This window comes from Primulina eburnea, unplaced genomic scaffold (assembly GCF_022965805.1).
Source record: "Primulina eburnea isolate SZY01 unplaced genomic scaffold, ASM2296580v1 ctg591_ERROPOS100000, whole genome shotgun sequence".
NCBI lineage: Eukaryota > Viridiplantae > Streptophyta > Magnoliopsida > Lamiales > Gesneriaceae > Primulina > Primulina eburnea.
In genome coordinates this window covers 28,525-47,581 of record NW_027331377.1, presented here as the reverse complement: position 1 = coordinate 47,581, position 19,057 = coordinate 28,525, and the positions used below count along the sequence as shown (strand labels likewise).

At 38.6% G+C, this 19,057-nt stretch overlaps 1 protein-coding gene across 1 annotated transcript; it reads right to left on the bottom strand.

The window, feature by feature from the left end:
- Nucleotides 1-12,259: 12,259 nt before the first annotated feature.
- LOC140821490 (uncharacterized) lies at nt 12,260-17,314 on the bottom strand. Its single transcript, XM_073181981.1, has 6 exons — nt 15,659-17,314; nt 15,001-15,247; nt 13,920-14,553; nt 13,015-13,787; nt 12,736-12,867; nt 12,260-12,675 (listed from the first exon to the last, which is right to left on the bottom strand). The coding sequence occupies exons 1-6, from the start codon at nt 17,219-17,221 to the stop codon at nt 12,308-12,310; spliced, it is 3,717 nt and encodes a 1,238-aa protein (XP_073038082.1). The 5' UTR covers nt 17,222-17,314; the 3' UTR covers nt 12,260-12,307.
- Between the last annotated feature and the right edge of the window lie 1,743 nt (nt 17,315-19,057).

Below are 19,057 nucleotides of genomic sequence, written 5' to 3'. Positions count from 1 at the left end.
GTGCCGCGCAAGAACTAAGCCACGTTTCAGACTTTGCATGCAGTATATATAGAGGTGATGGCACGTTTATTCTTCAGAAATGCAGAAAGGAGGCGGAATCTTGGAAGAAAATCCTTACGCCTTTTCGATTTGCGATTGTGGAAGATCTGTCTATCAGAATTCAAATCCGACTTCAGTTTTGAGCTCCTCTCGACACGATCTACACAAGGACGCAAGTTTCGTTACGTTTTGCGATGTTTTGAAATTAGGATGTTGTCAGAACTGAATATGATTCAGATATGGTGTTTCTTCTGTAGTGATCATTGTATAATCGAAGACAGATTGAAGAATAGATTGGTTATACAATTGTTATGATTTTCAGAAGATATTGATTGAGATTAAACACTAGATTTGTATTGTTCTTGATTGAAGAATAGAGAGATGATTAGTCTTGTATGTCTGGATAGATTATTCAGTAGATATGTGAAGTCAGATCGAAAGAAAGAATACCGTATGTCTGTGTTTTGTATTTCAGCATCTCTGAAGATGTATTTGTTAGATATTCATATGCTGGAAACAGATTGATCAGATTCAGATATGATTTCGATTAGATCGTGATATTATTGATATGACTCAGATCGTATCTTGTTCAGATATTGATCAGATTGTATACTGAATTGAGTATTGATCAGAACAGATTGTGAATTGAGTTATTCACTGATACTATGTATTCGATATTGTCATTTCAGATCGGATATGGACAGACTGGACTTCAACACTTCGTCTTCCTCGGACGGGGACGACAAAGGTATAATTCATGTGATATTCGGGAAGAAACAACTCAATTGAGATCACATTTGAGTTGCCCAATAAAATCACATACTTGTTTTATTGTTTATATCTTGATATGATTATGATTGTGTATAGATTTGTTTATAGAACTTGTATACAAATCTTGCTATGCTTTGTTTACAGATCATGTGGCATTGCATTAGAATGATTATGCTTGTTTACAGATTTTGTATTCATGCATTAAGATAGGACAGTCTGGAGATCAGGTTGACTTCTAGATGTTCGGCGATATCCCAGCTTAGGGGAAAATCACAGCCCCTTTGTAGATGTGGATACAGATCAGGCCGAAGTCTAGGAATAAGACATACAACACCTCGATTGGGAGGGTAGGTGACAGACAGTGACGTCTTATTCACAACGGGATCCCTAGAGTTATAGATCGAGTCAAGTCTAGACATGATTTGATTAGGACTTCATGCTTATATGGATGTGGCTCCTAGATCATGGGACCCATCATTACTGCTTTCAGTTGGATTAGCATGTTTTATGATTAAGATTGTTTATATGCATGTTTATCTGAATTGAGTTGCATGCTTATTGATTAAGTTCATAGATTATGAAATAGATTGTTTCTATACATGATAGCATGTTTTACGATTTAGTCTGTTTATATACATGCTTACCATGTTTTATACTGGGATTTATTCTCACCGGAGTTATCCGGCTGTTGTCGTGTTTTGTATGTGTGCATGACAACAGGTGGGGCTGGATCAGGGTCGAGAAGATGACGAGAGAAGACGAGTTTAGCGTGGCGATTCCGGACTTACAGTAGATTGGATTTTACTACTTGAACTTCAGTAGTTGAACCTTAGATTAATTAAAAAGACTGTTGTACATTATTGTATCTTTATACTGAAATGTAGTTTTATACAGATATGTATATCATGTAGATGCCATTACCTTCCGCACTTTATTTTAAAAAGAAAAAAATTTTAGACCCTGTTTATCAGAACTGATAATTAAATCCCAACGATGATTACGAGGATGATTAGCGTCCGGGTCCCCACAGTGGAGGTAAACATACTATCGAGCAGTGTCGAGGTATGTTTGGTACTTGTTATCAGTGTGGGCAGGAAGGTCATTTCTCTCGAGTATGTCCGAACAGGGGTACGACTTCTGTTCAACCCCAACCAGTATTTAGAGATGGCCCTGGTATGACGAGACCTGTTGTTCATGTTCCTTCTTTTCAGCAGTCGAGTGTCCCACGATATCGAGGACCAGGTGGTCAGAGTGCCCAAGTTCCTCCCTGAGTGAGGGTGTACACCATGACTGAAGATCAGGCGAGAGAAGCTCCTGGTGGTGTGGTTGCAGGTATTTGCACTCTTTGCGATTATCCTGTACGTGTTTTAATTGATACAGGATCATTTTATTCATTCATATCTCATGTATTTGTTGCATCTCACGATATTGAGTGTACCCCGTTGTATGATACCTTGTCGATAGCCACGCCAGCAGGGAAGATTATTTAGTCTGAAAAAGTTGTGCATAATTGTGTATTGATATATGAGGATAATGTGATATTTCTGAATTTGATTGTCCTCCCAATGCACGACTTTGATTGTATTGTTGGCATGGAGATCTTGACGACAAATCGAGCTACTGTTGATTGGTTTCATGGAGTGGTTCGATTTCGACCGATTGATGGACCTAAGTGGAATTTTTATGGCAAGGGTTCCCAAGCCAAAATTCCATTGGTATCTTCCTTGGAAATGTCTCAACTTTTGACTAGCTGAGATAAGGGTTATCTTATCTACGCTATTGATGTCTCTAAGAAGGAGCCTTCTTTATCGGAGATTCTTGTTGCGAAAGAATTCCCAGATGTATTTCCCGATGAGATTCCTTATTTTCCTCCTCATCGAGAAGTTGAGTTTAGTATTGATCTTAAGCCGGAGGCTGCGCCTATCTCTAAAGCTCCTTATCGCATGGAACCTCTGGAGTTGAAAGAATTGAAAGAACAATTACAGGATCCTCTCGATAAAGGATATATTCGACCGAGTGTATCACCTTGGGGAGCTCCAGTTTTATTTGTTCGAAAGAAATATGTTACGATGCGAATGTGTATTGATTATAGGCAACTGAATCGGGCTACTGTGAAGAACAAGTACCCACTTCCTCGTATTGATGATTTGTTTGATCAGTTTCAGGGTACTTCTGTATACTCGAAGATTGATCTTCGATCTGGATATCATCAAGTTCGTGTTCGAGGGGAAGATGTGCCTAAGACTGCTTTTCGTACAAGGTATGGCCACTATGAATTCTTGGTTATGCTTTTTGGTCTCACGAATGCTCCTGCTGTTTTTATGGACTTAATGAATCGTGTCTTCCGAGTATCTTGACCGATTCATTATTGTGTTTATTGATGATATTCTTGTGTATTCGAAATCAAAAAAAGGAGCATGCTGAATATTTGAGACTGATACTTCAAACTCTTCGCAATGGACATTTATATGCTAAATTGTCCAAATGTGAATTCTGGATGGAAATAGTGGTATTTCTAGGCTACGTCATTTCGAGACATGGCATATCTGTTGATCCTACGAAGGTCGAAGCTGTATTAAATTGGCCAAGAACTACGAATGTTCCTGAGATCCGTAGCTTCATGGGTTTAGCTTGTTATATCGTCGTTTTATTGAAGGATTTTTGAAAATAGCTAAACCTATTGCTCAACTGACACAGAAGAATCAGAGATTCATTTGGTCAAATGAATGTGAAGCTAGTTTTCTTGAATTGAAGACGAGATTAACCACAACTCCTATGCTTACTATTCCCTCAGGTACCGGAGGATTTGTGGTATGTATAGATGCGTCTGGTAAAGGTTTGGGCGGTGTTCTGATGCAACATGGCAAAGTGGTTGCTTATGCGTCTCGTCAATTGAAATCTCATGAAACACGTTATCCTGTTCATGATCTCGAATTGGCTGCCATTGTGTTTGCTTTGAAGGTTTGGCACCATTACTTCTACGGAGAAAAGTTTGTTATCTATTCGGACCATAAGAGTCTGAAATATCTCTTTTCTCAATCTGATTTGAATATGAGGCAATGCAGGTGGATGGATCTCCTGAAGGACTTTGATTGTGAGATTCAATATCACCCTAGATCGGTGAATGCTACTGCGGATGCCCTAAGTCGTAAGATGTATGATTATGTTTTAGCTTCTGTTTGTGTCGCCAAGTTACATAAGGATATATGTGAAAGGGATCGATTTTAGGGTGTTCAAATGCGCAACGGAAATTCAAAAATCTTTTCTAGGGCATAAAACCGAAAATTTTAAGTAAAAATTGGAACACCACATATACTAGTATGTAACATATGCGAAACACTAAAATGTCATACATAGGGTGTTCATAGAAATGTACATATCAATCTTAAAAGATTGATGATGGCTCCAACTAAGGTGTAAACATCTTAGCTCTTCAATGGCAAAATAAATCTACAAGCTCTCCTTGTTATTGAGTCCTTCCTTCAAAATCAAGCCCACCACCAACTAGGAAGATCCACCTTACACTTGCACTAGAAAATGTAAGGCATTTTCTTTGAGAAGTTTGCTATCAATTCATCAAATGAATACGCAAAAATTTTTAAGAAAAAGAAGGAGAAAATTCGGCCAAGGGAAGGAGAAAAGAGAGAGGGAGGAGAGTATTCTTGGTGTGTGAAAAAGTAATGTCCAACTCTTGCATGTCATGCCTTGGTTAAACAAAAAATTGTCTCCCAACTCTTTACCTCCCATGCATGCATTTTTATTTGATTTTTAACAATTAAAAATCCATGGACTTAATTTAATTATCTCAAACAAATTTGAGACTAATTAAACATTACTTGAATTTACTCAAGTCACTAGTTGAATAATTATTTTACTATTGGGCTCTACAAGACCCAATATGATTTAATTAATTCAACACTTGAATTAATTTAATTATTTGGAATCTACTAGGACCACTAGTGTTTAATTAATTCAACACTTGAATTAATTTAATTTAGTCCATAATAATGTTTATGAAAATCACAATTATCAAATACATTATCTATTTGGCCAAATTTTAATTTAGGAACAATTCCATAAATTAAAAGTTACATTTCCTTCATAGAAGTCATACTTCTATTTTTCCTTATGCTTATAAACTCATTTATAAGCCGTTCAACACATTGAACTATTTTACTTCTCAACGTGATCTAGAAAGCTAGTACTTGTGTGGACCTCAATGGTTCATTGATACAACTAGCCGTGGGTTCACATCTCCATGTGATTCGGACTAAACATGTCCTTATATGAGCATACCCCAATTGCTCCATTCTTACTTATCAACTCTTTGATAACAAGAACGTCAGAACTCAAGTCTGATAGTACCCACCCAATCATGTTAAACGCCTAGCAGCATCGCTTACATGATTCCCTATGTATCAAATTATAGTGCCTTCAAGAACCATTCAATTATGGTTAGCGTACAGTACGGTCCCTTCAACTCATATATCCCGACCGATTCGATAACCATTGGTTTATCAAGAGTTGTCAATGAATCGATACTATGTGTCATGTCGTAGTTGCATCGATGGTGTAATCTATGAAACCCCTTTCATAATTACCACCATATTTTCATCATAGATTTCAAACTACATACGCATGAGAACATATAGGATATCCATTCCCGAAGGTAAGTGGTGAATCCACGACTACAATGTATCGACTCCTATAAGTTTCGATAAAACACCCAACCTCGCCACCTGATGACCCCATGAGAGTCGGTAAACAAGTCAAAGTGTAATTCTAGCATATAGAGTCTCAATGTTGTTCCGGGTCATAAGGACGAAAGGTGTACAACCATTAACTAGGACTTTTCCACTCGATAAGTGAGAACCACTTGGAAAGTTCTTTATGGAGGGTTGTTCTGTGCACTCTACAAGGAGCACCTATCTGCATTCTCGGACATCACAATGTCCCCTACCAATGAAACATGGTACTCACATCGCAGATACTAGTCTCGAACTCGAGCGGCCTATATCCTTCTTAGCGGCGGCTGAATCGACTAGGAACTGTTTAGAATATATACAGTATTCCAAATATGAGTTTCATGATACTCATCATACGAGCATCTCATATTCTTTCTACTATTTGTATATTCAAGGACCTTATCTATGCAACTAGCATGAGTATACAGATAAAGATGTGTCAAAATAATAATTTCAAATATTATTAAAATAAAGATTGTTTATACATATAGTTTCATTGTGAACACTCGGCCAACACTTGGCTCGACGGGCACCAACTCTAACAATCTCCCACTTGCACTAGAGCCAACTACTTATATGCTTCAAATCCATTGATTCATGATGCTTCTCGAATAATGGTCCAGGTAAAGGCTTAGCTAGTGGATCAGCAACATTATCTGCGGAGCCGACTTTGTCAATCGACACTACTCCCCTTTCCACAATCACTCGAAGGATGTGGTACTTTCTCAATACGTGTTTGGATTTCTGATGAGACCTTGGATCCTTTGCTTGAGCTATAGCTCCCGTGTTGTCACACAACACCGGGAAAGGATCAATTCCATTAAGAATGACGCACAACTCTTGGAAGAAATTCCTTATCCAAACAGCCTCCTTTGCTGCATCTGATGCAGCAATGTATTGGCCTCAGTGGTTGAATCCGCAGTACTGTCTTTCTTGGAACTCTTCCAGGAGACAGCAACATCATTGAGCATGAATACAAACCCAGAGGTTGATTTCGAGTCATCGATATCGTTTTGGAAGCTAGAGTCGGTATAGCCTTCCAATTTCAGTTCTCCACCCCATAGACCAAGAACAACTTATTGGTCCTCAAATACTTGAGGATGTCTTTCACAGCTTTGCAATGTGGAAGACCAGGCTTCGATTGATATCTACTCACTACACTTAGTGAGAAAGCCACGTCAGGACGTGAAAATATCATCCCATACATGATACTACCAATCGAAGATGGATAAGGAATGCTTGTCATCGCCGCTATCTCGGCATCAGTCTTGGGAGACATACTTGGATAGGGACACGCCATGACACATTGGTAGATGTCCTCTCTTGGACTCATCCATCGAGAACCGCTTCACGATGGTATCAATGTATGTGGACTGGGTGAGACCAAGCAATCTTTTTGATCTATCTCTATAGATCTGTATTCCCAATACAAAAGATGCTTCACCCAAGTCCTGCATTGAGAACTTACTCGCTAAACATATTTTAGTTGATTGCAACACTCCTACATCATTCCCAATGAGTAGAATGTCAGCAACATAAAGCACCAGGAATGTCACAGCACTCCCACTGACCTTCTTATACACGCAGGTTTCCTCAAGATTCTTAGTAAAACCAAACTCTTTGATTGTACTATCTAATCTAAGGCTCCAACTCCTAGATGCCTGCTTTAGACCATAAATAGATCTTTGAAGTTTGCATACCATATGCTCACTTCCGATAGATGTAAACCCTTCGAGTTGAGACATATAAATCTCTTCCTTAATATACCCATTAAGAAAAGTTGTCTTAACATCCATATGCCATATCTCATAGTCATACCATGCAGCTATGGCTAGCAATATCCTTATAGACTTGAACATTGCAACTGGTGAAAAGGTTTCCTCAAAGTCAACTCCATGTCTTTGAGTATATCCTTTTGCCACCAATCGCGCCTTGAAGGTCAATACCTTCCCATCCGCGCCAAGTTTCCTCTTGTAAATCCATTTACACCCTATGGGAACAATTCCCTCAGGTTGATCCACGAGATTCCACACTTGGTTCGAATGCATGGAATTCATCTCAGATTCCATCGCTTCAAGCCACTTCGATGAATCGGCATCAGATAACGCTTCCTTGAAGGTCCTTGGATCACATCCATGGTTAGGCTCATCATGTCCCTCATAGGTGGTCTCGAGACTATCTCGGATCTTCTAGGAGCTTGTATCTCCTCTCTTGGCTCTTCGGGTGTGGGTTCTATAATTGTGGGTGTCTCTCGAACCTCTTCGAGTTCTATCATCTCGCGTTTTCTATCCAATAGAAATTCCTTTTCCAAAAAGGTTGCATTCCTAGAAACAAACACCTTTGTTTCTTGGGGATGATAGAAGTAGTATCCAACCAAATTCTTTGGATATCTCACAAAGTAATATAAAATGGATCGACTATCCAATTTATCTCCCACTACCTGCTTCACATAAGCAGAGCACCCCCATATTCTAAGATAAGAATATTTGGGTGGCTTACCCATCCATATCTCTCATATGGTGTCTTGTCAGCTGCCTTTGAATGGACATTGTTCAACAACAGTGCCTCTGCCTCAAGCGCATATCCCCAACTGGATGGCGGCAACTCCGTGAAACCCATCATAGACCGAACCATGTCCATCAAAGTCCGGTTACGACGCTCCGAAACACCATTCAACTGTGGTGTAGAAGGCGGAGTCCACTACGAGAGAATCCCATTCTCCCTAAGATACTCTTGGAACTTGGCACTCAAATACTCACCACCTCGATACGATCGAAGTGTCTTGATGCTTCGTCCCAACTGTTTCTCTACTTCACTTCTGAATTTTTTGAACATTTTAAAGGCGTCAGACTTGTATTTCATCAAATACACATACCCATACCTCGAAAAGTCATTGGTAAAGGTGATGAAGTAGGCATGTCCATGCTTAGTGGTGATGTTAAGCGGACCGCACACATCGGTATGGATCAAATCCAAGAACCCTTTGGCTCGCTCCACATGGCCCTTAAAGGGAATTTTGGTCATCTTTCCTTTCAGACAGGATTCACAAGTCGTGAGAGCATTAATATCAGACATATCAAACATGCCTACTCCCACTAGCTTCATCCTTCTTAGGGAAATATGTCCTAATCGAGCATGCCATAATTGTGCCGAATTTAGAGTATTTTGTTTTCGCTTGTTTGTTGTTGTTATTGTTTGGACATTTTTCAGTGGAATATCTTTCAATTTTAAGTTATAGAGATCGTTTTCAAGTTCTCCAGTACCAATTAAACATTCATTCTTGTAAATATTGCAAACATCTTTGCTAAATAAGCAAGAATATCCATTTTTATCAAGTATAGAAATGGAAATAATGTTTTTCACCAAATCAGGTACAAACAAAACATCTCTTAAAATCAACTTAAAATCATTGTTCAACAACAAGTAAACATTTTCTCACGGCCTTGGCAGCAACTCTTGCTCCATTGCCCAACCTCAAGAAGGTCTCACCTTCCCTAAGTCTCCTACTTCTTTCCATCATCTGTAACTCATTACAGAGATGTGAATCACAACCGGTATCCAATACCCAAGAAGTAGAGTTAATTGAAATGTTTACCTCAATATAGAACATGCCGTTTCCAGAACTCTTCTAGTCAAGATATTCCCTGCAATTACGCCTCCAATGTCCAGGCTTCTTGCAGTGATGACATATGTCAACAATCTTGTCAGCCGTTACTGGTATGGCTGCCACAGCGGAACTCGGAGATTGCCTCTTCAAGGGCACGTTCTTTTTGGGATGTTGGAAAGAACGCTTCTTTCCCTTCCCACGTGGACCAATCTTCGTACCAGATGAAGAATCCACATGAAGAACCGACTTCTCATCTTTCATATAAGCCTACATACAACACCCGGCTTTCAATTCATGGTCACACCATTCCTTGTAAGTCTGCAATTCCTCAGGAGTGCAGTCAGTCGAAGCCTCAAAAGGGGGCGACTCAGTCAGTGTATATGCTATCCTTTCCGAATTCAAGACGATTTTTCAGATTTCTTAGCCAATTGAGGTAATTAGGTTTGATTAATACGTGTTTGTCGAGTATTACATATAGCGAATTGCGAATCGAAGACATTGTCATAAAGTATTGAAAAGTAAAATAGATAAATGTTAATGACTATTTTAAAATATTTAATAAGATATAAAGTAAGGACTTTTACTTTATAAATGTTTACTCCTACTGTTTTGACATCTTTCACTACCCTCTAGTGAAAACGGGAAACTCCTTTCCTCAGTAAATACGTAGGGTCCAATTAGCGAATTATGATCCCGAATAATATCAGCCAATCACAATTCCTAAAAGGTAGTTTCCAATTGCATCTCCATGCAACCCTCTACGTAAACTTTTGTCTCACGTTTGATTAGGTCCCAATAATATTACGTTGTTCATCTTCACGTGTCAAGCCTTACCCATCGATGTTGAACCTTAATGGACGCTCGCCATGAGTTCCCCCAATAATATGAGCCGAAATCATGAGATTTTCACGTAGTTCACATCACCATGTCAATGGATGTCACAGCTTTCCGGCACCCAGGGCCCCCCAATAATATGAGCCGAGCCCCGAGCACGGGTAGCGTTCATCATGCACCCATTGTCGATGGAAGACATGGAAATTATAAACAAATTTATAATTCTCCTTTTCGGGCTTGATATTAATTTTGAATCTTATTCAAAATGAGGGTTTTTAATTTTGAAAGGTCTCATCATTAATTTTATTTGAAAGCTCGCCATGTTTGATCGTATGTTTGCCGGATTCATGCAACTTTGTTATTATCATAATAATAACGCACATGCATATTATTTATAGCATATCATGCATATACTATAAACAGTAAACAAAACAAGGATGATCAATCGCCCCAATACTAATGGCCCGTGTGAGCTAAACACGGGCCTAGGTCCAATCCTAGGGTAATGCAAGGGATGCAAATTCAACTATTACATTAGCTTCCAAGATTTAAATGTCTTCGATCTTCATAATCATCATGGCCACCATCTTCTAATCTTGATCATCCCTTATACTAATATTTACAAATAAATATCCATGGAAAATAGGGATACATCTCATGGGGTGGGAACGGACCATAAACCAAGCCCACTTGAAATTTGATAATTATTACAATCATTCAACACAAAATATCCTAGCATACACCTAGCAAATTGGACTTGGGCTTTTGATCATCCTTCATGCAAAATATCACATATCATACACCATCAATTAATTATCATAATAATTAATTGATCCAATATTATATATCTTGATCCAATCACTAACCGCCACGATTATAAACTAAATTAACAAAGTATACAAACACCTTTGTCTATTTTCTAATTAATTTATTTATAACCGAATTTCTTGTAAATCACCTTTAATATAAATAACTAAATTCTAACTACAATTATATATTTTATGAGAAAATATTTGCAACTTTAGTAGATTTAAACTTAAGGGTCCAAAAAATCATTTTTCACCAAAAACATTTTGGCACATTTAAAAATCACAAATATGTTAGCCATCCAATGCCCCAACAACTCAAGGCCCATGGCACTTTGATATTTCAAAACACCTTTTGAAAACCCTAGTCGCCATCGCCGTCGCCGGAGCTCCTTCGCCGGATTCCGGCCAACATTCAAATTTTTTTTATATTTTTTATTTAAAAGATGGGGCTGTTCGGGCAGCCCCTCAGGCTGCCCTTGCTTCCCAAAATGGGCAGCCCCTCGAGCAGCCCAAGCTGCCCGAAATGGGCAGCAACATGCTGCCCAAAACCGTGCCCAAAAATTCTTGATTTTGTTGCAAAAATTTCATTCTCATGCGGTTAGAAATCAATCTTAATATAATATCATGTATATGCTACAAAAACTAGTACCCTTAGCTCATGATACCACTTGAAAGGGATCGATTTTAGGGTTCAAATGCGCAACAGAAATTCAAAAATCTTTTCCAGGGCATAAAACTGAAAATATTAAGTAAAAATTTGAACACCACATGTACTACTATGTAACATATACAAAACACCAAAATATCATACATAGGGTGTTCATAGAAATGTACCTATCAATCTTACAAGATTGATGATAGCTCCAACTAAGGTGTAAACACCTTAGCTGATACGAATCCTCGTACGAATGAAAGGCAAGCACGAATATAGAAATCGCACCCTCAACTCAATATCAAACAAGGATCGATTTGTTGTCCCGATCTTTTGAAACAAGTAAAGATTTGTGATATTCACCTCTAAGATATTAAATCTTAGCAACAAATATCAACGATGATAACAATTGAATCTCGAACGAACCTTCAAAGAACTTGTTTTGACAATCCGTGCGAAGAACAATCGACAAACGCCACAAAGATGAAATCTTTGATAAGTTTGATTTTGATAAACACAAAGCACAAAAGCCTTGCAAGATTGAGAGAACTCAATGCAATTTTATATATCTTCAATGATTAATTTCGTTCAAGTCTAATACATCAATTATATAAGCAATAAAATACAAGAAAATTAGTGTGAAAAGCTTAAATGAGATAATTAGAAACTTTGACACGGAAGTGCACTAAAGGACCGCGGGTGCGCTGTTGAAAGACCGCGGGTGCGGTCAGGCTTCGAAAAAAAAAAAAAAAAAAAAAAAAAAAATTTTTTTTTTTTTTTTTTTACAAGACCGCGGGTGCGGTCCTTGTAGGAGCGCGGGTGCACTCTTGCACCGCGGGTGCGGTTCATGTTAGACCGCGGGTGCGGTATTGCTTCGGGGATTTTCTTCACTTTGATCATTATGGAACGCGGGTGCAATGTATAACATAGCGCGGGTGCAGTCCTGCTGCGGCAATTGACCTTGAATTAAATTCCAAAGACCTCCAATATCATTCCCATGATTCCCAACCTCCTCTAATTTAGACATCCAACTTGTAGGACTTCCTTGATAGCTCATCATGAGTCCTTGAAGTGCATCTTTAAACTTCTTGCTTCGTCCCCTCGTTATAGGTCCTTCGGGAAACTCCAACGACTCCCATGCTTTCTTTGGTGCTTGATCAACCACGTTTGCATCATTCTCCCCTTCTTGAAAAGGATTTGTCCTCAAATCTTGATCATCTCCTACATCAAACAACGAAAGATCACTAACATTAAAAGTAGAACTGACATTGTACTCACCTGGCAGATCAAGTTTATATGCATTGTCGTTGATCCTTTCAATTACTTGAAATGGTCCATCACCCCTAGGTAAAAGCTTTGAACGTCGCTTCTCTGGAAATCTTTCCTTCCTTAAGTGCAACCACACCCAATCTCCCTTTTCAAAAACCATCTTTTTCCTTCCCTTGTTGGCTTGCTTCGTGTATTGTAAATTCTTCTTCTCGATGTTATCCTTGACCTTCTCATGCAAACTTCTAACGAATTCAGCTTTCTTCTGGCCATCCATGTTCAACCTGTCACTCACAGGTAAAGACATCAAATCCAACGGAGTCAAAGGATTAAAACCATATACAATTTCAAATGGTGAATAATTTGTAGTAGAATGCACGCAACGATTATAAGCAAACTCAACAAATGGTAAACAATCCTCCCAATTCTTTAAGTTCTTCTTAATGATAGCACGCAAAAGTGTTCCTAGAGTTCGGTTAACAACTTCAGTTTGTCCATCCGTTTGAGGATGACATGTAGTAGAAAACATCAGTTTCGTGCCAAGTTTAGCCCACAAGGTTTTCCAAAAGTAACTTAAGAATTTAACATCACGATCAGACACAATTGTCCTAGGCATACCATGCAACCTAACGACTTCCTTAAAGAACAAATCTGCAATGTTTGATGCATCATCAGTTTTGTGACAAGCAATAAAATGTGCCATTTTAGAGAATCTGTCAACAACAACAAATATTGAATCCCTCCCCTTCTTTGTCCTAGGCAACCCCAAAACAAAGTCCATAGAAATATCAACCCAAGGTTCACTAGGGACGGGAAGTGGTGTATACAAGCCATGTGGTTGTGTTCTAGACTTAGCTTGTCTACAAGTAATGCATTTTTCACAAACACGTTCAACATCACGTTTCATATGTGGCCAATAAAAATGCTCATGCAAACAACTCAAAGTTTTAGCCACACCAAAATGCCCCATTAAACCTCCACCATGTGCCTCCCTCACAAGTAATTCACGAATTGATGACTTAGGAATGCACAATCTATCTTCTCTAAATAAAAACCCATTATGCAAATAAAATTTATCATGTGGACCATGCATACATGTTTCAAATATCTCCTTAAAATCCTCATCCAACAAATACAACTCTTTCATATGTTCAAATCCCAAGATTTTCGAATCCAAGGTAGAGATTAATACGTACCTCCGTGATAGTGCGTCAGCCACTACATTATCCTTACCATGTTTGTATTTGATTATGTAGGGAAATGTACCTATGAATGCCACCCATTTAGCATGCCGCTTATTCAACTTCTGTTGTCCCTTAAGGTGCTTAAGAGACTCATGATCCGTGTGAATCACAAACTCTTTAGGTCTCAAGTAGTGTTGCCACACCTCCAAGGTCCTCACAAGCGCGTACAACTCCTTGTCATACGTTGGATAGTTCAGTGCTGCTCCATTGAGCTTCTCACTAAAGTATGCCACCGGCCGTCCTCCTTGCATCAAAACACCACCAATTCCTACACCTGAAGCATCACATTCAATTTCAAAAGTATTAGAAAAATCAGGCAAAACAAGTAAAGGCGCATTTATTAATTTTTGTTTAATAATATTAAAAGACTTCTCTTGCTCCTCGCCCCAATGGAATGGAACGTGCTTCTTAATCACCGCGGTCATCGGTGCCGCCAATGTGCTAAAATCTTTTACAAACCTCCTATAGAAGCTTGCAAGACCATGAAAGCTTCGAACTTGACTAACATTAGCAGGTGTTGGCCAATCTCGAATAGCACTTACCTTGTCGTCATCCACTTGTATCCCCTGTGAACTTACCACAAAACCTAGAAAAACAAGCTTGCTTGTACAAAAATCACATTTCTTAAGATTAGCATATAAATGTTCATCCCTAAGTGTCATCAGTACAAGTCTCAAATGCTCAACATGCTCTTCTAAATCTTTGCTATACACAAGAATATCATCAAAATAAACCACAACAAATTTTCCTATGTAAGCACGCAAAACATGATTCATCAACCTCATAAAGGTACTAGGAGCATTAGTTAAGCCAAAAGGCATGACCATCCACTCATATAACCCATACTTGGTTTTAAATGCCGTTTTCCACTCATCACCTTCCCTCATTCTAATTTGATGATAACCACTTTTCAAATCAATCTTACTAAAAATACATGCACCATGCAACTCATCTAACATATCATCTAGTCTAGGTATGGGATGCCTATACTTGATGGTTATGTTATTAATTGCCCTACAATCCACGCACATACGCCATGAACCATCTTTCTTAGGAACTAGTAAAACAGGTACAGCACAAGGAGACATGGACTCACGCACAAAACCCCTATCTAACAACTCACTTACCTGTAGTTGTAGCTCCTTAGTCTCCTCCGGATTGCTTCTGTAAGCTGGACGATTTGGCAATACACTTCCGGGTACCAAATCAATTTGGTGCTCAATCCCCCTCAATGGTGGTAATCCTTGAGGTAGCTCCTCCGGAAATACATCTTCAAATTCCTGCAAAAGTGAAATTACAATGCTCGGAAGGGACCCGGCTATATCACTTGTGTTAAGGAGGATCTCCTTATAAACAATCAACACAAGTGGTTCATGTGTGTGCATCAATTGCTTCAACTCACTCTTTTGGGCCATATATGTTTTCTTTTTGGCCTCTTTCCTCTCATTTTCTTTTTCCTCATTTTTCTTTTGTATGGCTATCTCAATTTTTTTATCACTTTTGTTTTTAGCCATTTCATTTTTCTTTTCAAAGGCCATCTCACTTTTTAATTCACTCTTTCTTTCGGCCTCATCTCTTTTCTTCTTTTTCAATTGGTCCTCCAACACTTGCTTTGGGGACAAAGGAAGTAAAACAATGGGTTCTTTCTTGAGTACAAAAGAATATTTATTTCTAAACCCATCATGTGTCACTTGCCTATCATATTGCCATGGTCTCCCTAACAAAATATGACAAGCATGCATTGGCACCACATCACACAACACCTCATCAATATACTTCCCAATCGAAAACGCAACCAAAACTTGTTTGTTCACCTTCACTTCGGCACAGTCATTCAACCATTGTAGCCTATATGGTTGGGGATGTTTCAAAGTAGGCAAGCTCAATTTTTCAACCATCTCAAGACTAGCAACATTGGTACAACTTCCTCCATCTATAATAAGATTGCAAACCTTGCCATTGACAAAACACCTAGTATGGAATAAGTTTTCCCTTTGGTTAGTTTCTTCTTCCTTGACTTGGGTACTCATTATACGCCTAGTCACTAACGCTTCTCCCACAACTGCCTCATATCCCTCATCAGGATCCTCTAATTCAGGCATCTCATCTTCATCCTCTCCATCATCTCCCTCACTATGAGATTCATACTCCCCATAATTATTCAACACCATCACCCTTTTATTGGGACATTGACTAGCAATATGTCCAACTCCTTGACACCTAAAACATTTAATATCTCTAGAACGATTAATAGGAGTTTCAGGTTTACCTTGCACTCCTTGCTTAGGCGCCTCCTGTTTAATGTCAACTTTGGGCTTAACCACTGCTTTGCTTTCTTCACGTTTAACAACGTTGGAACGCCAAGGTGTTGATGTATTCCCAGTTTGTGTGGTACGACCAACTCCTCTCCTCTTGTGTTGTTGCTCCACTTTAATCGCCATCTGCACCATTTCATCTAGATCCAAGTAATGTCTAAGCTCCACTTGGTCTTGAATTTCCCTGTTCAAACCACACAGAAAACGAGCCATAGTAGCCTCACTATCCTCCTCAATGTTTGCTCTAATCATGACTACTTCCAACTCTTTATAGTAGTCCTCAACACTCTTCACACCTTGTCTCAAAGTTTGTAACTTCTTAAACACTTCTCTATAGTAGTGATTTGGTACAAACCTTTTCCTCATTATGCTTTTCATCTCCGCCCAAGTTTCTATAGGCCTCTCATTGCATCTCCTCTTAGTGGTCACTAATTGATCCCACCAAATAAGTGCATAATCAACAAATTCAACCACGGCCAACCTAACCTTCTTTTGTTCGGAATAATGGTGACAATCAAACACAAATTCAACTCGCTTTTCCCATTCTAAATAAGCCTCTGGATCCGACTTACCATTGAACGATGGAATTTTCATCTTAATGCTACCTATGTTATTATCTTCCTTATTCTCATCATCGTACCTCCCACGTAAGGCTTCTCTTCTTCCCCTACCAAATCCTCTACCTCTTCCGCTTCTACCCCAATTCTCGTTTTGACTCTCCTCTTCTCCTTCCAACTCATAATCATCCTCTTCTTCATCCACTCTACCCAAACCTTTAGGCTTAGATTTATTTTCACTCGTACTAACTTCAAGCCTATCCAATCTCTCATATAAAGGATCCAACTCAACCCTCAACATTCTACTAAAATGCCCAAATAACGCCTCCATTTGAACCTTAGACAACCCCTGGTTCGAACTCTCTCCTACTTCCTTCTCCATTTTAATTTCAGATTTTATACCTGCAATAAAACGTTAGTAGAAATAAAAGATTTTCCTCACCCAAATTCTCACGATCACTCCAAAGAAATAGCTCTCGCACTCAAATGATTTTTCCACTCAAATTTGATTTTTCTCTCAAAGGTGTGCTCAATCTTTGTATTTTTTTTTTATCAAACAAAAAGATTCACTTCGTGGACACTCGCAACTGTCTCACTTGGACTGCACAATAACAAGAACGATGATACACAAATTTTCGAAAATTCTAGATTCAAGAATGACAAAGGATGATAGAAAATAACACAGATCTTAAGGCAGAACAAAGGATAACACAAATCTGGACACAGAAACGAAAGGATAACACAGATTTGATACAGATCGAATTTTTGTTTTTGTTTTTGATAGATATGACAATAGAAACAACAATATAACACAGATCTGAAACAGAACAATAATTTTTTTTTAAACAGATCTGAACACAAAAAAAAAAAAAAAAAAAAAGGATAACTTACTTGAATCAATGAGCCTAAGCTCTGATACCAAATGATACGAATCCTCGTACGAATGAAAGGCAAGCACGAATATAGAAATCGCACCCTCAACTCAATATCAAACAAGGATCGATTTGTTGTCCCGATCTTTTGAAACAAGTAAAGATTTGTGATATTCACCTCTAAGATATTAAATCTTAGCAACAAATATCAACGATGATAACAATTGAATCTCGAACGAACCTTCAAAGAACTTGTTTTGACAATCCGTGCGAAGAACAATCGACAAACGCCACAAAGATGAAATCTTTGATAAGTTTGATTTTGATAAACACAAAGCACAAAAGCCTTGCAAGATTGAGAGAACTCAATGCAATTTTATATATCTTCAATGATTAATTTCGTTCAAGTCTAATACATCAATTATATAAGCAATAAAATACAAGAAAATTAGTGTGAAAAGCTTAAATGAGATAATTAGAAACTTTGACACGGAAGTGCACTAAAGGACCGCGGGTGCGCTGTTGAAAGACCGCGGGTGCGGTCAGGCTTCGAAAAAAAAAAAAAAAAAAAAAAAAAAAAAAAAAAATTTTTTTTTTTTTTTTTTTTACAAGACCGCGGGTGCGGTCCTTGTAGGAGCGCGGGTGCACTCTTGCACCGCGGGTGCAGTTCATGTTAGACCGCGGGTGCGGTATTGCTTCGGGGATTTTCTTCACTTTGATCATTATGGAACGCGGGTGCAATGTATAACATAGCGCGGGTGCAGTCCTGCTGCGGCAATTGACCTTGAATTAAATTCCAAAGACCTCCAATATCATTCCCATGATTCCCAACCTCCTCTAATTTAGACATCCAACTTGTAGGACTTCCTTGATAGCTCATCATGAGTCCTTGAAGTGCATCTTTAAACTTCTTGCTTCGTCCCCTCGTTATAGGTCCTTCGGGAAACTCCAACGACTCCCATGCTTTCTTTGGTGCTTGATCAACCACGTTTGCATCATTAGCTCTTCAATGGCAAGATAAATCTTCAAGCTCTCCTTGTTCTTGAGTCCTTCCTTTAAAATCAAGCCCACCACCAACTAGGAAGATCCACCTTACACTTGCACTAGAAAATGTAAGGCATTTTTTTTTGAGAAGTTTGCTATCAATTCATAAAATGAATAAGCAAAAATTTTTAAGAAAAATAAGGAGAAAATTCAGCCAAGGGAAGGAGAGGAGAGAGGGAGGAGAGTTTTCTTGGTGTGTGAAAAAGTAATGTACAACTCTTGCATGTCATGCCTTGGTTAAACAAAAAGTTGTCTCCCAACTCTTCACCTCCCATGCATGCATTTGTATTTGATTTTTAACA

Coding starts and splice junctions, on each gene's coding strand:
- LOC140821490 (XM_073181981.1), bottom strand. CDS start 17,221: ATGGAGAAGGAAGTAGGAGAGAGTTCGAACCAGGGGTTGTCTAAGGTT. Junction 15,248..15,658: donor CATGGCAATATGATAGGCAA/GTGACACATGAT, acceptor TCACTTTTGCAG/GAATTTGAAGATGTATTTCC. Junction 14,554..15,000: donor TAAGAAAGATGGTTCATGGC/GTATGTGCGTGG, acceptor TTGTTTTTCTAG/GTTTTGTGGTAAGTTCACAG.